At 51.0% G+C, this 22,819-nt stretch overlaps 1 protein-coding gene across 2 annotated transcripts in view; it reads right to left on the reverse strand.

Moving 5' to 3' along the window:
- The window catches only part of LOC115118303 (plexin-A1-like), a 284,460-nt gene that overhangs the window by 19,452 nt on the left and 242,189 nt on the right, over positions 1-22,819 (reverse strand). Inside the window, exons 13-21 of one of the 2 annotated variants that reach the window (XM_065020769.1) lie at positions 22,566-22,717; positions 21,979-22,099; positions 21,720-21,856; positions 16,134-16,301; positions 12,108-12,201; positions 9,709-9,945; positions 8,526-8,669; positions 6,939-7,173; positions 3,282-3,424 (exon numbers count right to left, since the gene is read on the reverse strand). In XM_065020769.1, the coding sequence (XP_064876841.1) occupies positions 3,282-3,424; positions 6,939-7,173; positions 8,526-8,669; positions 9,709-9,945; positions 12,108-12,201; positions 16,134-16,301; positions 21,720-21,856; positions 21,979-22,099; positions 22,566-22,717 (1,431 nt within the window). Of the gene's footprint in view, positions 1-3,266; positions 3,425-6,938; positions 7,174-8,525; positions 8,670-9,708; positions 9,946-12,107; positions 12,202-16,133; positions 16,302-21,719; positions 21,857-21,978; positions 22,100-22,565; positions 22,718-22,819 lie in introns of both variants that reach the window. The other variant, XM_065020768.1, reaches the window with a different exon arrangement.

The following is a 22,819-nucleotide window of genomic DNA, read 5'->3' on the forward strand; positions in this document are numbered from 1 at the left end:
GTGAGAGGCGAGGGAGGGCCTGTGGGTCAGGGGTGGCTGGGTGAGAGGCGAAGGGAGGGCCTGTTGGGTGAGAGCGGGGGGGCCTGTGCTGGCTGGGTGAGAAGCAAGGAGAGGGCCTGTGGGTCGGGGGTGGCTGGGTGAGAGGCGAGGAGAGGGCCTGTGGGTCAGGGGTGGCTGGGTGAGAGGCGAGGGGAGGGCCTGTGGGTCGGGGGTGGCTGGGTGAGAGGCGAGGGGAGGGCCTGTGGGTCGGGGTTGGCTGGGTGAGAGGCGAGGAGAGGGCCTGTGGGTCGGGGGTGGCTGGGTGAGAGGCGAGGGAGGGCCTGTGGGTCGGGGGTGGCTGGGTGAGAGGCGAGGGAGGGCCTGTGGGTCTGGGGTGGCTGGGTGAGAGGCGAGGGGAGGGCCTGTGGGTCGGGGGGGTGGCTGGGTGAGAGGCGAGGAGAGGGCCTGTGGGTCGGGGGTGGCTGGGTGAGAGGCGAGGAGAGGGCCTGTGGGTCGGGGTGGCTGGGTGAGAGGCGAGGGAGGGCCTGTGGGTCGGGGGTGGCTGGGTGAGAGGCGAGGAGAGGGCCTGTGGGTCAGGGGTGGCTGGGTGAGAGGCGAGAGGGGCCTGTGGGTCGGGGGTGGCTGGGTGAGGGAGGGGGCCTGTGGGTCGGGGGTGGCTGGGTGAGAGGCGAGGAGAGGGCCTGTGGGTCGGGGGTGGCTGGGTGAGAGGCGAGGGGGGTGGCTGGGTGAGGGCCTGTGGGTCGGGGTGGCTGGGTGAGAGGCGAGGGGAGGGCCTGTGGGTCGGGGTGGCTGGGTGAGAGGCGAGGGAGGGCCTGTGGGTCGGGGTGGCTGGGTGAGAGGGAGGGCCTGTGGGTCGGGGTTGGCTGGGTGAGAGGCGAGGAGAGGGCCTGTGGGTCGGGGGTGGCTGGGTGAGAGGCGAGGGAGGGCCTGTGGGTCGGGGGTGGCTGGGTGAGAGGCGAGGGGAGGGCCTGTGGGTTGGGGGTGGCTGGGTGAGAGGCGAAGGGAGGGCCTGTTGGTCGGGGGTGGCTGGGTGAGAGGCGAGGAGAGGGCCTGTGGGTCAGGGGTGGCTGGGTGAGAGGCGAGGGGAGGGCCTCTGGGTCGGGGGTGGCTGGGTGAGAGGCGAGGGGAGGGCCTGTGGGTCGGGGGTGGCTGGGTGAGAGGCGAGGGAGGGCCTGTGGGTTGGGGGTGGCTGGGTGAGAGGGCGAGGAGAGGGCCTGTGGGTCGGGGGTGGCTGGGTGAGAGGCGAGTGAGAGGGGCCTGTGGGTCAGGGGTGGCTGGGTGAGAGGCGAAGGGAGGGCCTGTTGGTCGGGGTGGCTGGGTGAGAGGCGAGGAGAGGGCCTGTGGGTCAGGGGTGGCTGGGTGAGAGGCGAGGCGAAGGGAGGGCCTGTTGGTCGGGGGTGGCTGGGTGAGAGGCGAGGGGAGGGCCCTCTGAGTCGGGGGTGGGTCTGGGTGAGAGGCGAGGGGAGGGCCTGTGGGTCGGGGGTGGCTGGGTGAGAGGCGAGGGGAGGGCCTGTGGGTTGGGGGTGGCTGGGTGAGAGGCGAGGAGAGGGCCTGTGGGTCGGGGAGAGGCGAGGGGAGGGCCTGGCTGGGTGAGAGGCGAGGGGAGGGCCTGTGGGTCGGGGGTGGCTGGGTGAGAGGCGAGGGGAGGGCCTGTGGGTCGGGGGTGGCTGGGTGAGAGGCGAGGAGAGGGCCTGTGGGTCGGGGGTGGCTGAGTGAGAGGCCTGTTGGTCGGGGTGGCTGGGTGAGAGGCGAGAGGGCCTGTGGGTCGAGGGTGGCTGGGTGAGAGGCGAGGAGAGGGCCTGTGGGTCGGGGGTGGCTGGGTGAGAGGCGAGGAGAGGGCCTGTGGGTCGGGGGTGGCTGGGTGAGAGGCGAGGAGAGGGCCTGTGGGTCGGGGGTGGCTGGGTGAGAGGCGAGGAGAGGGCCTGTGGGTCGGGGGTGGCTGGGTGAGAGGCGAGGAGAGGGCCTGTGGGTCGGGGGTGGCTGGGTGAGAGTGAGAGAGCCTGAGGAGAGGGCCTGTGGGTCGGGGGGTGGCTGGCTGGGTGAGAGGCGAGGAGAGGGCCTGTGGGTCGGGGGTGGCTGGGTGAGAGGCGAGGAGAGGGCCTGTGGGTCGGGGTGGCTGGGTGAGAGGCGAGGAGAGGGCCTGTGGGTCGGGGGTGGCTGGGTGAGAGGCGAGGAGAGGGCCTGTGGGTCGGGGGTGGCTGGGTGAGAGGCGAGGAGAGGGCCTGTGCAGTGCTGTGCTGTGCGTCCGGGGGTGGCTGGGTGACAGAAGCTTGTTCCATCTGTCACTTCTCATCAGCAACACTACAGCCCCCTCTAGACCTGACCCACAATCCGTCACTCTAACTCTCTCACACAGATGAGGCAGTGCTACTGGGTAGTGTCTCTTCAAAAGAGAGACAAACATCTAGTATATTCTGCAAGGCATAATGTCATTCCCAAACAACACCCAGTATGTGTTAATAAAAGGAAAAACAAGTCAAAGTACTGTCTTTGTCTTTATGAAAAACCACTTCTTCTTCCACGAACCTATCCCCTGGCCCCATCCACCCACCGACCTGTCTCCCATGATCCTCGTCTGCCCTCATAACTCTGACATACATTCAGTCCTGTAGACAATTGAGGACCGGCATACCATACACCATACAGTGACTCCACAGAATCTCTCTTCCTTCCACTACACAGCCTAATAAAGTGCCTCAATTTTCCTCAGCTGAGCTAAATGAAATTCCAGGGCCTCTGGGGAACAGGCTGGGTACTGTAGGTTGCTTTGGGGAGAGCAGCTACACAGAGCAATAAGGGATTGAGCCGTGTGTATGGACAGTTGATTACGCCTGGGACCCGAGGGGAAATTCGGTAGAAAAGAAACCCAGGCAAAACAATAAAGATGTAATCCCTCCCCTTTAGAAGAGCCTGTGGTTGACATGGCAGGCGGTGGAGACAGTCTCTACACTGTATTCCGACAGCCATTTGGATATATTTCATGGTAAACCAGGTGGGATTTAATGATTTACTTGTTTTTCCCACTGTAAAATAATATAAAATGATATACGATATAATGTGTAATGACATTGATATTACATGCAGAAAAACATACTATGTGATGTGGCTAATGTATATAAAGTGGTATAGCCATAACATATAACCTAGATCATAGGTTCCTTTCATTATGCAGCCAGAGTATGGGGTATAGATATAGGTAGATATAGAAAGATAGGTATAGATATAGATGTTCTAGTCTACATGCTGCGGTGGCAGTGGTGGTGTACCTCCTTGACCCGTACCTCCATCTCCTTGAGCACGGGGTGGTCCTCGATGCCAGGGAACAGGACCCGCATGGCGTAGGTCCTGTACTCCAGGAAGGGGATGCCCGCTCCGTCCAGCTCCTGGGTCAGCTCATGAATGTCTGTCTGCAGCTCTGCAAAGGCTGAGGGAACACACAGAGAGACAGACAGACAGACACAGTGGTTAGCAAGAATGGACATAGGAAGGATATTCTGGATGTAGCGTATCTTCATTACACTGTGTTGCACAGTGTTAATGTCACCAGCAATCATCTACCACCGCACCAATTGGCTTCTAGAAAAAGACAGATGGATAGGCAATAAAATAGGATGTTGATTTCATTCTTCTGGTACAGGGTTTCTGAAATTGAATCCACATTCTTGCTGGAAATTCGAGGAGAGCGAACCAGAATAAAATAATTACAGAAAAAGAGAGATGGAAAGAGAAAAAGAGAAAACAAAGTTCATCTGAAAGAAAGTCAATTAATTGCATGAGTGGATAATTAATAAAGGAGCAATGTGTTTCATGCATCATTTCCTCCAGCTGTTATTGGCCTGTGTCGTCTGCTGGGACTCTAATAGTAGAGTAGATCCTCCCTCTGTGGGGGCTTCTCTACTTCTACATACAGTACAGCAGCCACTTAGATATTATACACACCACATTCCTACAGGAAAAAGGCAAGAATTCTATCAAAAATGAGAGGAGAAATTAAGGCTTTATTATCATGGACAACATACACGGTCCGTTAAGTATGGGTCCAGTTATTCATAGAGATAAAATAACTATTTAAATCTTGTACTATTTAAGTGGAAGGGTCGGTTTCCTTCTACTTTTAACGATTGGATAAAGGAAGTTATGCAACACCTCAAGCTATAAAAAAAAAAACCTACTCCGTTAGAGGGATCTGCAATTACATTTAATATCTGGCAACCTTTCCTATCCTTTCTGGAAGACATGCCCCCAGCTAATTTCACAACTCCATAAACCAACCCAAATTAGAATTTGTATCATTATATTTGACTTAATATCTTTGTATTATTTGTAGTATTTGATTATATTACTCATTGTATATCATGCCTGCCCTAAGTCTGGTTTTGAGGCTCTGTTATAGCATGGTTTGGTAGGGATCCATGTGTTTTGCCCTCTACCTGTTCTGTCTGAACGGAACAGCAGCTTTACATGAATCACTCTACAATGCCTGTCTGGGTTATCTGTATAATCATAAAAGATGACAAATAACAAATAAAAGAGGCAATAATAACTATTTTAAGTTATTATTTAAGAATTGTCAACATAAATTGCTGGCAGAAAAGATGACTGGCTATGTCTAGACGTTCCATTGATTGAGTAAATAAAAGAGTTGTTCTTCATTCTATTGAGTTTGTTGTGTGTAAGCGCTGAGGCAAAGCCACCATTACATCCAGCAGAGTAAACTACACAGACGATCTTCTCCCTGTCCACAGTTGCAGCAGCATCTAATCTGTTAATGACTCATTAGCCGTGTGACCCTTAGTGTTGTCTGTGTGTTTGTTTGGATTACACTGCTCTCTGATGGCCCTTCCAGCACGGTTCACTGAGCTCCACCTCTCCTATCATCCAGTCCTCTTCCCTGCTGACTGACACTTAGTGTGACACGCCCAGCTCCCCGCTGCCAGGCCCACCCCACAGTCTGCTGGGGCATGGGGCGGGGACACAGCAATGCTCCACTTCCTAGTGGAGCTCACGGTTTCTACACCAAACCTTCCAGCTACACAGACAGAGGTGTAGAATACTGTCACTATCTGGTGCTGCTGGTCAACAATGCTCATTATATCAGGTATACAAGTGGAGTAACCGCAGCTTTACATGAACCACTCTACAATGCCCCCTGTACTGTTCCATCTGACCCCACACAGTCCCTCTGTTCTCTCTCTCTCTCTCTCCCCTGACAGATTTCTCCTCCCTCTATCTCTGTATCCCTCAGTGTTTGGCCACAGGCTGTGCTATGGGCTGCGACTGACAAGGTTGTGACACTCCGGACATCCAGCCACAGATAATGGCCAATTAGTCTCCGTCCATCTCTCGGAATACAGCAGGCAGGCAGAGCCCAACACAGCAGAGAAGCGTTGCACCGCACAACGCCACAACACCAACAGGGTTGTCAGCACAACACAAACGCACACACTCACACATTCTGAGGATACCGCGGCCACACCACCACAACAGAGCTTCAGGCCGGGCATCATCCACACCAACATGTTACCATGACGACTAGACAGAGCGCAGCTACAGGATAGTGACATATCCACATAGAGAGTGATTATAAAATAGAGAGACAAAGAGAAAGAGTAAAAGAGAGAAAGCGAAGAGACAGAGAAGAGTGAGAAAGAGCGAGAGAGAAGAGCGAGAGAGAGAAAGAGAAGAGAGTGAGAAAGAGAAGAGAGTGAGAAGAGAGAAAGAGGGAAGAGAGAGAGAAAATAGAGGGAGAAGAGAGAGGGAAAAGAGAGAAAAGAGAGAAAGAGAAGAAAGTGAGAGAGAGAGAAAAGAGAAAAGAATGAGCATTTATATAATTGGGTTCTAAGTTTGGGGTCACTTAGAAATGTCCTTGTTTTTGAAAGAAAAGCACATTTTTTGTCCACCAGTCTCAACGTCAACAGTGGAGGCAACTCCGGGATGCTGTTGCAAAGAAAAGGCCATATCTCAGACTGGCCAATAAAAATAAAATATTAAGATGGGCAAAAGAATACAGGCACTGGACAGAGGAACTCTGTCTATAAGGCCAGCATCCCAGAGTCACCTCTTCACTGTTAACGTTGAGACGGGTGTTTTGCGGGTACTATTTAATGAAGCTGCCAGTTGAGGACTTGTGAGGCATCTGTTTCTGAAACTAGACACTAATATACTTGTCCTCTTGCTCAGTTGTGCACCGGGGCCTTCCACTTTTCTTTCTATTCTGATTAGAGCCAGTTTGCGCTGTTCTGTGAAGGGAGTATTACACAGCGTTGTACGAGATCTTCAGTTTCTTGGCAATTTCTTGCATGGAATAGCCTTCATTTCTCAGAACAAGAATAGATTGACAAGTTTCAGAAGAAAGTTCTTTGTTTCTGGCCATTTTGAGCCTGTAATCAAACCCACAAATGCTGATGCTTCAGACACTCAACTAGTCTAAAGGCCAGTTTTATTGCTTCTTTATTCAGAACAACCGTTTTTAGCTGTGCTAACATAATTGAAAAATGGTTTTCTAATGAACAATTAGCCTTTTAAAATTATAAACTTGGATTAGCTAACACAATGTGCCATTGGAAACAAGAGTGATGGTTCCTGATAATGGGCCTATGTAGATATTCCATTAAAAAATCAGTTTCCAGGTACAATAGTCATTTACAACATTAAAAATGTCTACACTGTATTTCTGATCAATTTGATGTTATTTTAATGGACAAAAAAAATGATTTTCTTTCAAAAACAAGGACATTTCTAAGCGACCCCAAACTTTTGAACGGCAGTATATATATATACACTGTGTGTATAGACAGAGAGAGATAGAGAGCGAGAGAGAGGGAGAGAGAGAGAGGAGAAAAGAGTGAGACATTTAAAAAAAAATATATACATATATAGAGAGAGAGAAAAGAGAGAGAGAGTGTGTGTGTGTGTGTGTGTGTGTGTGTCTGTCATACCTTCTTTACATTCAAGGGCCACTCTGGACTCCAGGTTGTCCATCTGCAGCTGCAGGCGTTTCAGGGTGCGGTCAGCATCGCGAGACTTCCTCTTGTAGGCGATGAGCACAGCGATGATGACCAATAGCAACAGACCGCCACCTCCCCCGATGCCGATGATGGCGGGCAGGGTCAGCAGGCTATCTGAGTAGATCTGGAGAGTACCAGGGGAGTACTCGAACCCACCCACCCGGACCTGAACACACACACACACACACACACACACACACAGAAACACGTCACAGAGTGTAATCAAACAAAGCAATCACTACAGTTAAAGAGACTTCCCCTCAGGAACCAAAGTCATTAATAGGAGTAAAACACTGGGAATGGGTTCTAACAAACAACATTTACATAAACACAGCAGGTCTGACAGAACCTATTACTGGAATATCTCAAATCAAGGTATTCAGTGGGGGGTTGATAAGGGTTTAGATGAACTATGATTACTGCACTTTAAAGTAGAGCCTCATCAAGTTAACACAGCCAAAGAATGTTAGACTTAGAAAATTGGGTTGTTTTGGTTCAGGTGCTAAAAGTTACTTCTGTTGATGGCATAGGTTCGAAACATAATCTATTTTCTTTTAGAAACCGGGTCGTTCGAGCCCTGGATACTGATGGCCGTGGTATAAGAGACAATATACCATGAGTATGACGCAAAACTACTTATTTACTGTTCTAATTACGTTGGTAACCAGTTTATAATAGCAATAAGGCACATCGGGGGTTTGTGGTATATGGCCAATACACCACAGCTAAGGGCTGTGTCCAGACACTCAGCGTTGTGTCGTGCGTAAGAACAGCCCTTAGCCGTGGTTGTTGGCCATATACCACACCCCCTCGGGCCTTATTGCTCAATTGTATTGACAAGGAAGGAACTGAAGAGAACAAAAAAACCATAAAGGCCAAATACATTCCTTAGAAAACTCGCAGGGGGCACAGCCACCAACACACAGTTGTGCATCTGAGGGAGCAAACAAAACAACACACCCACACACTCACACTCACACACACACTCACACTCACACACACGACTGCACCCATCCAGAGACACAGACTTGTGGGGTCCCCTGTACAGGTATGTAGGTCATTTTACAGAGGGAATACAACACATAGCTGTGCCCTTCTTCCCAGCCCACCACACACACACACGACTATTCAATATTCAACATGACATTTAGTTACGGAAATAAAATCCAGCTCCAAGCCTACTGGTAGTTTGGAGAGCCTTCATATTGAATTACATGGATGCATTGTCAGTACTTTCAAGGTATTCCAGACTAGTAAACGTCACACAGACAGTGTGACTAGAGAGGAGAGTAGAGGTACGTTTGGAGGGGACTGTGTGGGAATATTTGAGGATATTTAGAGAGAGTAGCCTTTGCACATAAAAATAAATAAAAACTATTTACTATTCTACATGAAATGTAGAATTTTACTGAACAAAATGAACTGATGGAATTAAAATATGAGAATACATGTTAGGTAAAGCCCATTGAATATGAGGGAGATGAGGGAGTCTTATGTGAAATGGTATCGAGTGCCCACCGTGACTTTGTGCTGTCCGGTGAGGTTGGGCCATTCACACAGCAGCTGGGTTTCAGAGAGGGTTAGCACACAGGGGGTCTCCCCGATGAACACTGTGTAGTTCAACCTGGAGTTACCAGGGGCCGCAGGGATAAGGTTACGACCCTGAGGGGACAAACAGAAACACAATGTCAAACTTTAATCAACATGGCTCAGCCTTTCATCCATGGCTAGGAACAGTATAATGAACCTTGTCTTCAACCAGTCAGGCAACTCCCAGGATCCAAGGCTGCTAGCGGACAAGTCTGAAGCTGGCTCCAATGTTGGAGGATACAAGAATTCTAATTGACAAAAGCTTCAGGAAAACTTCCATTTTTTTCATTTTTTTTCTTCAAGTGTCTCTCTCTATGCCAAGGTGTGAGAGCGAGGGCATTGTCTGACAGATCTGTAGCCTTCAACTACAGAGAGAGGAGCAACAAGAGGAGCAGGTGGAGAGAGAGAGAGTGCTGTTCTGCCACCCACTGCTCCCGTAGCATGAGAGAAGAGCAGACTTCCAATCCCTCTCTCCACAGGGCTCCTCCCGGGCAGGTCACGCCCTGGAACATTTTAGGCATGCATTCTATCCACTATCATTTCACCCTGCATCAGGCACGCACCCCGACACCACCTCTAGCAACACACATCATATCAGATGCGAAATGAATTCCGTGGCGAATGCAATGCGCATCTCGTAAAATACCCCTGATTATTTCACCAAATTGCTTTTTCTTATTCTCATCACTGTGCTAATGTGGAGGTTAGTTTTAACAAGCCAGGCGGGGGATTCTCTCTGCAATCAGAAAAGGTTTCGTTAATACATTTCATTTAAAGAAATTATAGTCGCTCTGTTTTTTTTCTTCCTATTTCAATTGGCTCACAGGAAAATAATGAAGCACCGCCATCACAATTGTTATGTTTTGAGTCGGAGCTGGGGGATGCTGGTACAATCTACATCGAATAATCAGTCGATTATTTTATATAATAGTAGAATTATACACTGTATTTCAATAGGAATTTAAGCTAAACAAATACAATTATATTAATGGTTTATGAGATAGACAGGTGAAAGACAAATCCCTGGTAAACATTTAACAACGTCAATATCAAGTCATTAAAATGCGTGAGCCTCTCCCCCCAATCCAGCCACTCTGCTCGGGCTCTTTACCTTGAGGATTAGAGGTGAGGTGGGTTTTAGCTCCAGGACCCCGGTGGGGCTGAGGAGTTCGAACACGGGGTCGGGGTAGTAGCTGAACGTCTCGTTGACCACCATCAGAGCGCGGACGTTGTCCATGTAGAAGCCGATCTCATCCGGCCCACTGCCCGTGTCTGAGAAGCCCCTCTCGGAGTCGGAAACCGACGGGGCCAGGCACACCATCACAGAGTTATTAAACACTGTGCAGTTCTGAGAGGGAAAATTGTTTTTAGTAAAGTGTGATATGACAAATTGTTTGGTCCCCTAGGGAACCCAGGTTGCTGTATTGGTTTATATATATCTCATTATAGGTTCTCTAATCCCCAGCTAAACATTACTGCTTTGGTGTGTTGTGTTTATGTCTCCAGCCATTGCTAGTATTTTCAGAACTGTAATAATCTCCTACACTGTATGCTCCTCTACAGGGACCACTAAACATGCTAACCAACATTGAGCACAAGGACCTCAGCAGCATTGTGTCTAGAGGAGAAGCTAGTTTAAACTGAGCACAAGGGACGGGGCATTAGGACACGGTCATTAAGCAGAAGTTGATTCCCTTCTGTTAGAACTGGAGGAAAGGTTAATGGAGCCCCGTGGTGCAAGGTGAGGGGGTGAGGGGGGATTTGCCAACACTGCTTTGTTGTCCTGTGACATTTGAAAGGTTAAACGGCCTGGGGGGGTGTTGGATGTCTTGTTCCAAGGAGCAGGGCAGAAACAAGACACTGAATGGGCAGACAGTCTGACGGCCACCTTGGAAGACACCGTGTGACATGGTGTGTGTAGGTGAGATGTGTGTGTGTGTGTGTGAGTGAGTTGAGGTGTGAGTGAGGTGTGTCTGTGTGTGAGTTCAAGGTGTGTGTGTGTGACTGAAATGTGTGTGAGTGAGGTGTGTGTGTGTGTGTGTGTGTGTGTGTGTGTGTGTGTGAGTGAGGTGTGACTGAGGCTGCACCAACCCTAACGAGCTAATATAGACAATAAGTTGTTGGTTACAATCAGAGACGGCGCAAGGACTTTTTGACAGAGGATGAAGGATTCTTTAGGTATGTTTCTGCTTATGATCTCTGAAATGTTGTAAGGCTATTTGTTAGTCAACTTGTCTATAATTAGATACATGCAGCTTCACCAATAATGTAATAAATCGTTAGAATTAATGCTTCAATCTCGTTGACATCAGTAAAGTTTAATCTGTCATTTCTGCTTTATTCACAGAGAGAAGACATTTAGGGACCGGGGAGAAAATACAATAACAAAACAAAAACGGGAAATGTGGAAAAATTCCAAATGACATCAGTTTGATCATTGATCATGACCCAACATGTTTCTGATAAGATTTCACTTGGGGTTGTATGCATATTTTATGTGGTTGAAATACTATCAGCGTCTATGATGCTGATAAAGATAGCACCTCTACAGACTCTAATTGTGCATTCGCATTCTCTCAAGATGCAAAAAATAAATGAATCATATTTCTTCTGTTCCCAACTCAAAATGTAGCCTATATTTGGTGTATCATTTTACTGCAAGAAATGCTTAATTCTGCAGGAGTTAATATGAAGGCTATTTGAGAGGTTATAGACCTACAGTCAATTTCTAGATTTCAGTTTCCATGTAACCCATCTAAACAGTAGGCTACAGTTCCCTTGACGTGCCATAGGCCTATTTGAAGTCACCGTCTTGTGACTGTTGAATTTGTACAGCGCCTCACAATCATCACACATTACTGCCATCATCCTCTTTCACCACTTCACCAAATCTTTCCCAAACAACGTTCATTTTCCAGCCCTCCTTTCTCTTCATTTTCAACTCTCCATTTTGCAGCATTTCTCTTATTGAATTAAACTCTGACTTTGTAGATCAACGTTAACTTTGTCTGCACGTTCCCAAAAGCATTGGTCGTTTGGCATGTAGGCTATTTGGCGCGTGTACAGTTAGGACCTAAAGTTAAGGCGTATGCTATAATGACAGATAGCCCCCAAAAATGAAAGAAAAACCTAAATTACACAAGAATTATACATTTATGGATTTTTTTAAGGTATTGTTTTCGTCGGGGACTACGGGTTATGAGTCAACCCGCGCATCACTAGTGTGTGAGTGAGGCGTGTGTGTGTGAGTGAGATGTGTAAAAGTGAGTGATCTGTGAGTGAGTGAGTGAGTGAGTGAGTGAGTGAGTGAGTGAGTGAGTGAGTGAGTGAGTGAGTGAGTGAGTGAGTGAGTGTGTGAGTGAGGTGTGTAAAAGTGAGTGATCTGTGAGTGAGTGAGTGAGTGAGTGAGTGAGTGAGTGAGTGAGTGAGTGAGTGAGTGAGTGAGTGAGTGAGTGAGGTGTGTGTGAGTGAGGTGTGTGTACTGAGGGGTCTGGCCAGGTTCATACTCACATGGAAAGACTCGGCAGAGCCATACTTAGCTCTGATCTTGGGCTCTCTGATGGTGGCTAGGTTAGTACCGCTGATGGTCAACAGGGTTCCACCACTGACGAGACAAAATAATAACTTGCTTAACAATTATGTAAATGTGAACATGCATAACAAATTAGAAGACAGTAGATTGAAGTATATTCAGTTGCCAGCATTGGGTGAAGTGGTGAATATACACCCTGAATGTAAGATGTGTTGTATGTGTACTGTAAGTACTAGGAGACAGTCACAAATGGAGTGACTAGTTACAATCACAGTGTCTGGAAAGCCCGTGCATAATAACACCCACTATGTCTGGGAAGTAATGCGTGCCGTCATCCCCTGTGCTTTCCTTTGTCTACCCTGGTGAGTGCTGTGTTCTCTGCTGTCGACTTCCTTCCCCCTAAATGCATGGATGAGGCTGAGGTTGAGACTGGGGATGAGGCTGGTGCTGAGACTGGGGATGAGACTGGGGATAAGGCTGAGACGGCCTTAATACAGCTGGAAGCCGACACCAACTTCTCCACAGAAGTATTTGTGTAAAGCCTCTACCTCCAGCCCGGCTCTCAGAAAGCACTCTTAACTCAGCTATACGCTTAACGCTTAACCGACGGGACCTTGAGAATAGACTCTCTCTCTCTTCCCCACCAGCGCAGCCCCAGTACCATCCAGAGCCCCAGTACCATCCAGAGCCCCAGTACCATCCAGAGCCCCAGTACCATCCAGAGCCCCAGCTCCATCCAGAGCCCCAGTCCCATCCAGAGCCCCAGTACCATCCAGAGCCCCAGCTCCATCCAGAGCCCCAGTCCCATCCAGAGCCCCAGTACCATCCAGAGCCCCAGTACCATCCAGAGCCCCAGCTCCATCCAGAGCCCCAGTCCCATCCAGAGCCCCAGTACCATCCAGAGCCCCAGTACCATCCAGAGCCCCAGTACCATCCAGAGCCCCAGCTCCATCCAGAGCCCCAGTCCCATCCAGAGCCCCAGTCCCAGCGCCACCCCCATCCAGAGCCCCAGTCCCAGCGCCACCCCCATCCGGAGCCCCAGTCCCATCCAGAGTCCCAGTCCCAGCGCCACCCCCATCCAGAGCCCCATTCCCATCCAGAGCCCCAGTCCCAGCGCCACCCCCAACCAGAGCCCCAGTACCATCTAGAGCCCCAGCTCCATCCAGAGCCCCAGTCCCAGCGCCACCCCCATCCAGAGCCCCAGTACCATCCAGAGCCCCAGCTCCATCCAGAGCCCCAGTCCCAGCGCCACCCCCATCCAGAGCCCCAGTCCCATCCAGAGCCCCAGTCCCAGCGCCACCCCCAACCAGAGCCCCAGTACCATCTAGAGCCCCAGCTCCATCCAGAGCCCCAGTCCCAGCGCCACCCCCATCCAGAGCCCCAGTACCATCCAGAGCCCCAGCTCCATCCAGAGCCCCAGTCCCAGCGCCACCCCATCCAGAGCCCCAGTCCCATCCAGAGCCCCAGTCCCAGCGCCACCCCCATCCAGAGCCCCATTCCCATCCAGAGCCCCAGTCCCAGCGCCACCCCCATCCAGAGCCCCAGTCCCATCCAGAGCCCCAGTCCCAGCGCCACCCCATCCAGAGCCCCAGTCTCATCCAGAGCCCCAGTCCCAGCGCCACCCCCAACCAGAGCCCCATTCCCATCCAGAGCCCCAGTCCCAGCGCCACCCCCATCCAGAGCCCCAGTCCCATCCAGAGCCCCAGTCCCAGCGCCACCCCCATCCAGAGCCCCATTCCCATCCAGAGCCCCAGTCCCAGCGCCACCCCCATCCAGAGCCCCATTCCCATCCAGAGCCCCAGTCCCAGCGCCACCCCCAACCAGAGCCCCAGTACCATCTAGAGCCCCAGCTCCATCCAGAGCCCCAGTCCCAGCGCCACCCCCATCCAGAGCCCCAGTACCATCCAGAGCCCCAGCTCCATCCAGAGCCCCAGTCCCAGCGCCACCCCCATCCAGAGCCCCAGTCCCATCCAGAGCCCCAGTCCCAGCGCCACCCCCATCCAGAGCCCCATTCCCATCCAGAGCCCCAGTCCCAGCGCCACCCCCATCCAGAGCCCCAGTCCCAGCGCCACCCCCATCCAGAGCCCCAGTCTCATCCAGAGCCCCAGTCCCAGCGCCACCCCCAACCAGAGCCCCATTCCCATCCAGAGCCCCAGTCCCAGCGCCACCCCCATCCAGAGCCCCAGTCCCATCCAGAGCCCCAGTCCCAGCGCCACCCCCATCCAGAGCCCCACCCCCATCCAGAGCCCCAGTCCCATCCAGAGCCCCAGTCCCAGCGCCACCCCCATCCAGAGCCCCAGTCCCATTCCCATTCAGAGCCCCAGTCCCAGCCCCATCCAGAGCCCCATTCCCATTCAGAGCACCAGTCCCAGCCCCATTCAGAGCCCCAGTCCCATCCAGAGCCCCAGTCCCAGAGCCCCATTCCCATTCAGAGCCCCAGTCCCAGCCCCATCCAGAGCCCCAGTCCCACCCCCATCCAGAGCCCCATTCCCATTCAGAGCCCCAGGCCCAGTCCCATCCAGAGCCCCAGTCCCCCCCAGTCCCAGCCCCATCGAGAGCCCCAGCCCCATCCAGACCCCAGCCCCACCCAGACCCCAGCCCCAGCTCTAGGCCCACCCAGACCCCATGCCCAGTTCTAGCCCCATCCAGACCCCAGGCCCAGGCCCCATGCCCAGCTCTAGCCCCAGCCCCATCCAGACCCCAGCTCTAGCCCCACCCAGACCCCATTCCCCCAGTCCCAGCCCCAATTCTAGCCCCATCCAGACCCCAGCCCCAGCTCTAGCCCCACCCAGACCCCAGACCCCGGCCCCAGGCTCAGCTCTAGCCCCAGCCCCATCCAAACCCCACCCCGGCCCCATGCCCAGCTCTAGCCCCAGCCACAATCTGCATGGAGCTCAGCAACATGGCTCCACTGGGCTTTGACAAAGTAACTTTGTGAATGGATTCCTGCTTTTTCCTCTCCTTTTTCATTCTCTCTCAATTACTCTAGCGCTTCCCTTCTACTTTGTTAATCGTATTCTCTCTTTGCTGTATATTATGAAGCAATTTAGCAGCCACTTATTCAATCAATAAGCTATTTATTTTATTTTTTCACTCCAGAAAACCAAGAAGTGTTTTAATCTAGTCTCTTTTTTCAGAAAGTTACAAATACGATATGAGCACATCTAAATGTACCAGTATACAACTCCCTATTCAAAACAGTGCAATGCAGTGAATGTGCACTGAGGTTAACATAGACATGAAAGTGGAACTTTGTGAACAGATGAACAGCATGTTGTTCACACATCTCCTAGCCACTGGTTCATGCTATGCTGCCATTTGGGCCTGTAGCGATCACATCAATCACCTGAGACAATTTTGTCTTTGAGAGATCCAGGAATCTCAGTCATTTGTTTTTCATTTGTTCATGTATGTGAGCATGTGTTCCTGTCTGTTTTTCTGATTGCTGTTATGGACTGGGCCAGATGGAGCCTAGATATGAGGCGAATCGCTAGAGACATTGGGGGGGCAGTCAGTCGGTTAGCCCATTCACCCATCCAGGCTAAGGCTCTGTAGCCACCTTCACCCCCTCCACACACAGAGCACAGAGGCATGGGGGGTCTGGGGCAGCGGTTGGGCCACAGCTGCTCCACAGCCAGTCCCACAGAGCGATGGGAATACTCCTCATTCCATTCCAACAGCCTATTATATAAATCTATTGTAGATGAAGAAGGTAGTGGTGTCAACAGAGATAGAAGGGGGGGGGGGGCTGTAGCATCTTGTAACAGTGCTGTGGTTTAACATGTTTACCAGGAAGCAGAGCGATCTGTGTCAAAGTGGGCTTTTCACAAGGTTGTGTATTTACAGATATACGCATGGTGATCAGTGGTACGCCCCTCGCTAACTCATAGCACATCTCTAAGTGTCTCTTATACAGAGGTGCCACTGTAGCTACACTACTGTAACCCAGACCAGAACCAGAGAACCAGGCGATGAGCATGTAAATACCCAGATCTCCTCCCTACCTAGCGATACTCCAGTCGGGTTCGATCCTCAGGACGGTGGGGTCGTCAGTGTAGTTGTATTTGACCTCTGGGTTCCTCAGCTCTGCAGAGTCGATGTCCACCATGACTGGTGTGCTGCCTGGGGTCAACCCTGCTGGGGTCACACACACTATCTCACGGGAATTCCTCCTGCAGGGAAAGAGAGGGTGGTTAAAGGTTGAAATAGATGACTGCTTTTCTTGTCAATGTAACTGGTAAAGGTCCAAGATTGTGCACCTCTCTCCCTGAAAACTAAATGACAATACCTGTAAGAACATGAAAGAGCGTTTCATGGACAAAACACTGATGATTTGTTCTGTGTGTGTTTCCAATTGGCATTGATTCATACTGTCCACTGCTAGTCATAGCGCACAATAACTACAATATCTAATATGAAGCACTGTTGAATGATGCTTGAATTTGTGGGAAAGTGCCGCAGTCTTTCTAGGAGTGAAGAAGAGTGATTCTGGTGCGATTCCCAGGTCCTGCCTGGAGATGTGCCTGCAATGTCTCCTCTGATTCCCCTCGCCCCGTTTCCATGGGAACACCCTGAACAATGTACGCTCCACAAACCTTCCCAAGACCGCACATATTTTGACAAGGTGTTTGTGACAAATAACAAAAGAAGAATGAGGCAAACACATAAAGGAAGAGGGGGAAGGAGACAACACCACAGAAAAAAAGGATCATCTGCTAGATTACCTTTTAATGGAAAGAAATGGAAATAGTGTTTTACTATCCATGCTGACAGTGTAAACAAAGCTTGGATGAAAACAGAGACCTACCGTAGCGCTGTGGGATGTGTGCACATTAGCAAGATTACATGCACATACTGCATATGACATAGGAAAAACACAGACAACGCAGTGCATCTTAAACACGGACACTTCCAGTCAACGGAGGGCAGGGTGGATCAGCGGGAGGTGTGGGTATTATTCATATTTATATCATTTTTTAAGGGGGTAGATCAGCTTTAATATTGCAGATAGATTAGTTGCTTCCATCAATATAATTGTCTGCATCATTTCCAGTCACCCATATATTTCTTTGCATATACACACACACACACACACACACACACACACACACACACACAACACACACACACACACACACACACACACACACACACACACACACACACACACATACAGTGAGGGAAAAAAGTATTTGATCCCCTGCTGATTTTGTACGTTTGCCCACTGACAAAGAAATGATCAGTCTATCATTTTAATGTTAGGTTTATTTGAACAGTGAGAGACAGAATAACAACAACAAAAAATCCAGAAAAACGCACGTCAAAAATGTTATAAATTGATTTGCATTTTAATGAGGGAAATAAGTATTTGACCCCTCTGCAAAACATGACTTTGTACTTGGTGGCAAAACCCTTGTTGGCAATCAGAGGTCGGATGTTTCTTGTAGTTGGCCACCAGGTTGAAACACATCTCAGGAGGGATTTTGTCCCACTCCTCTTTGCAGAACTTCTCCAAGTCATCAAGGTTTCGAGGCTGACGTTTGGCAACTCGAACCTTCAGCTCCCTCCACAGATTTACTATGGGATTAATGTCTGGAGACTGGCTAGGCCACTCCAGGACCTTAATGTGCTTCTTCTTGAGCCACTCCTTTGTTGCCGTGGCCGTGTGTTTTGGGTCTTTGTCATGCTGGAATACCCATCCGCGACCCATTTTCAATGCCCTGGCTGAGGGAAGGAGGTTCTTCCCCTTAGCAGAAAAACACCCCCAAAGCATAATGTTTCCACCTCCATGTTTGATGGTGGGGATGGTGTTCTTGGGGTCATAGTCAGCATTCCTCCTCCTCCAAACACGGCGAGTTGAGTTGATGCCAAACAGCTCCATTTTGGTCTCATCTGACCACAACACTTTTACCCAGTTGTCCTCTGAATCATTCAAATGTTCATTAGCAAACTTCAGACGGGCATGTATATGTGCTTTCTTGAGCAGGAGGACCCTGCGGGCGCTGCAGGATTTCAGTCCTTCACGGCGTAGTGTGTTACCAATTGTTTTCTTGGTGACTATGGTCCCAGCTGCCTTGAGATCATTGACAAGATCCTCCCATGTAGTTCTGGGCTGATTCCTCACCGTTCTCATGATCATTGCAACTCCACGAGGTGAGATCTTACATGGAGCCCCAGGCCGAGGGAGATTGACAGCTCTTTTGTGTTTCTTCCATTTGCGAACAATCGCACCAACTGTTGTCACCTTCTCACCAAAATGCTTGGCGATGGTCTTGTAGCCCATGCCAGCCTTGTGTAGGTCTATAATCTTGTCCCTGACATCCTTGGAGAGCTCTTTGGTCTTGGCCATGGTGGAGAGTTTGGAATTGATTGATTGCTTCTGTGGACAGGTGTCTTTTATACAGGTAACAAGCTGAGATTAGGAGCACCCCCTTTAAGAGTGTGCTCCTAATCTCAGCTCGTTACCTGCATAAAAGACACCTGGGAGACCTGGATCTTTCTGATTGAGAGGGGGTCAAATACTTATTTCCCTCATTAAAATGCAAATCAATTTATAAAATTTTTGACATGCGTTTTTCTGAATCTTTTTGTTGTTATTCTGTCTCTTAATGTTCAAATAAACCTACCATTAAAATTATAGACTGATCATTTATTTTATGGTGATTTTGGAGCAGTGGCTTCTTCCTTGCTGAACGGTATTATGTCAATATAGGACTTGTTTTACTGTGGATATAGATGCTTTTGTACCTGTTTCCTCCAGCATCTTCACAAGGTCCTTTGCTGTTGTTCTGGGATTGATTTGCACTTTTTGCAACAAAATACGTTCATCTCTAGGAGACAGAAGGCGTCTCCTTCCTGAGCGGTATGACGGCTGTGTGGTCCCATGGTGTTTATACTTGCGTACTATTGTTTGCACAGATGAACGTGGTACCTTCAGGCGTTTGGAAATTGCTCCCAAGGATGAACCAGACTTGTGGAGGTCTACAATGGTTTTTCTGAGGTCTTGGCTGATTTCTTTTGATTTTCCCATGATTTCAAGCAAAGAGGAACTGAGTTTGAAGGCAGGCCTTGAAATACAATCCACGGGTACACCTCCAATTGACTCAAATGATGTCAATTGACCTATCAAAAGATTCTAACGCAATGACATCCTTTTCTGGAATTTTCCAAGCTGTTTAAAGGCACAGTGAACTTAGTGTATGTAAACTTCTGACCCACTGGAATTGTGATACAGTGAATTATAAGTGAAACAATCTGTCTGTAAACAATTGTTGGAAAAATGATGTAGATGTCCTAACCGACTTACCAAAACTATAGTTTGTTAATAAGAAATTTGTGGAGTGGATGAAAAACTAGTTTTAATGACTCCAACCTAAGTGTATGTAAACGTCCGACTTCAACTGTACATACACAGATAAATACGTTCATATACACATACAGTACCAGTGAAAAGTTTGAACACACCTACTCATTCAAGGGTTTATCTTTATTTGGACTATTTTCCATATTGTAAACTCGGCGGGCTCCGTGCCTGCCTCGTCGGGCTATCTCCCCACACTCCCCCTGAACCCCCCCACTCCCCCTGTATCTACCCTCACCCCACATCTCACCCCACTCCCCCTGTATGTCCCCTCACCCCCTCACTCCCCTGTATGTCCCCTCACCCCCTTCACTCCCCCTGTATCTACCCTCACCCCACTCCCCCTGTATGTCGCCTCACCCCCCTCACTCCCCCTGTATCTACCCTCACCGCACATCTCCCCTCACCCCACATCTGACCCCACTCCCCCTGTATGTCCCCTCATCCCCCTCACCCCACCTCCACTCCCCCTGTATCTACTCTCATCCCACATCTCCCCTCACCCCACATCTCACCCCACTCCCCCTGTATGTCCCCTCACCCCCCACTCCCCTGTATCTACCCCCACCCTCCCTCCCCTGTATCTACCCTCACCCCACATCTCCCCTCACCCCACATCTCACCCCACTCCCCCTGTATGTCCCCTCACCCCCACTCCCTATGTATCAACCCCCACCCTCCCTCCCCCTGTATCTACCCTCACCCCACATCTCCCCTCACCCCACATCTCACCCCACTCCCCCTATATGTCCCCTCACCCCCCACTCCCCTGTATCTACCCCACCCTCACTCCTCCTGTATTTACCCTCACCCCACATCTCACCCCACTCCCCCTATATGTCCCCCCCTCCCCTCCCCTGTATCTACCCCCACCCTCACTCCCCTGTATCTACCCCTACCCTCACTCCCCTGTATCTCCCCTCACCCCACATCTCACCCCACTCCCCTGTCTCTACCCCCACCCTCACTCCACCTGTATTTACCCTCACCCCACTCCCCCTATATGTCCCCCCTCCCCCTCCCCTGTATCTACCCCCACCCCCCCTCCCCTGTATCTACCCCCACCCTCACTCCCCTGTATCTACCCCTACCCTCACTCCCCGGTATCTCCCCTCACCCCACATCTCACCCCACTCCCCCTGTATCTACCCCCACCCTCACTCCACCTGTATTTACCCTCACCCCACATCTCACCCCACTCCCCCTATATGTCCCCCCCCACCCTCACTCCCCCTGTATTCCCCTCACCCCACATCTCCCCTCACCCCACCCCACTCCCCCTGTATGTCCCCCCACCCTCACTCCCCTGTATTCCCCTCACCCCACATCTCCCCTCACCCCACCCCACTCCCCCTGTATGTCCCCCCCCCCTCACTCCCCTGTATCTACCCCCACCCTCACTCCCCTGTATGTCCCCTCACCCCCCTTCCCCTGTATCTACCCCCACCCTCACTCCCCTGTATGTCTCCTCACCCCACATCTCCCCTCACCCCACCCCACTCCCCCTGTATGTCCCCTCGCCCCCCTCAACCCCCTCCCCTGTATCTACCCCCACCCTCACTCCCCCTGTATCTCCCCTCACCCCCTGTATCTCCCCTCACCCCCACTCCCCCTCCCCCTGTATCTACCCCCACCATCACTCCCCTGTATGTCCCCTCACCCCCCTCCCCCCTCCCCTGTATCTACCCCCACCCTCACTCCCCCTGTATGTCCCCTCACCCCACATCTCCCCTCACCCCACATCTCACCCCACTCCCCCTGTATGTCCCCTCACCCCCCTCCCCCCCTGTATCTACCCCCACCCTCCCTGTATCTCCCCTCACCCCACATCTCCCCTCACCCCACATCTCACCCCACTCCCCTGTATGTCCCCTCACTCCCCCTCCCCTGTATCTCCCCTCACCCCACATCTCCCCTCACCCCACATCTCACCCCACTCCCCCTGTATGTCCCCTCACCCCACATCTCCCCTCACCCCACTCCCCCTGTATGTCCCCTCACTCCCCCTCCCGGTAGGAACCTGGCACTCACACTACCTGGCTGGGCTCTACCTACCTCTCAGCTGCAATGCAGAGCAGCCCCACTTTCAACAGGCAGTCTGTTAATATTCCTCATGCAGGTGTAGACTGAGATCTACTGTACCATGCACTAGGTGTTGCACAGCAATGGGTCAACTCCACTGTGGTATGAGCTAAAGACAGGAAGTCTGAATTGACAGACTGACACTCACTTTTTGAAGTGGCAGAGGTGGCGTCCGATGTTGACAGACACAGAGCTGCCGGCGTTGAGGTGGTTGCCCTCGATGGTGATCCTGGTGCCCCCTGAGAGAGGGCCCTGGGCAGGCAGCACCCGCGTGAAGAAGGGAGTCTGTAGAAGGGGGACCCATAAGACACGTTTATTATGCAATCAACAAAATGACCAATAATCATTGTCTAATGTAAGGATCCATCCACCCCTGACCATGGCTGTGTCACCTGGGTGCTACTTACCACGAAGGTGAATGCTCGGGGTGAGAGGGCCCTGTAGTCTGCCAGGCAGTCCCTCACACACACCTCCACGTTAGCCTCCTGCACCCGGTAGCCTGTGGCGTCGTTCAGCAAACACACAATTCTGTAGGAGAGAGGGGTGATGGTAGGGAAGGTATGAGAGAGAAAAGGGGAGAGGGAGGATGGGAGAAGAGTTAGGGACTCATGGGAAGACACACGTGTTGAGCTCACCTGTAGCTACAGTATAGCTGTCTGATATGTGTGTAGTGATTCCTCCAATTTGAAAGGGAGCATCTACCATCTAAATGCTCAATGGAGAGATTGTTTGATCTGTCTAAATTCAAATATTGAGCTGTATATATAGGGAGCAGGGAGGTCAAAGGAGAGGAAAGAGAAAGCTGAAGAGGACCTCTATACACTGAGCAGAGGAAGAAGATAACAGACAGGTGAAGAGATGGACAGAAGGACAATGTCAACAGGAAGCAGAAGAGGATGAGAGGGGATATACATTGAGAGGAGGAGGGAAATAGAGGGCACTTGTAGGAGGCGTGGGTGAGAGTGGTGAGTGCCAGGCAGCTGAGCCTCCTCACCTCTCCGAGCTGATGTACTCCTCTTCGATGGGGATACAGGGCACCTTGCCCAGACGCACTCCTGTCTGGATGTCCCTGAACTGTAGGCCCAGGTTCTCCCCCGTGATGGTCAGTCTGGTGCCCCCCTGTCTCGGACCTGTCTCCGGAAACAACTGCAAGACAAACACACAGGGAGGGAGGAAGGGAAGGAGGGAGGGAGAGAAGAAGATCATTGTCAGAACCAATGACTGTATGGTTAGAAGTCAGTGAGAGGC

Source organism: Oncorhynchus nerka, linkage group LG7 (assembly GCF_034236695.1).
Source record: "Oncorhynchus nerka isolate Pitt River linkage group LG7, Oner_Uvic_2.0, whole genome shotgun sequence".
NCBI classification, from domain to species: domain Eukaryota; kingdom Metazoa; phylum Chordata; class Actinopteri; order Salmoniformes; family Salmonidae; genus Oncorhynchus; species Oncorhynchus nerka.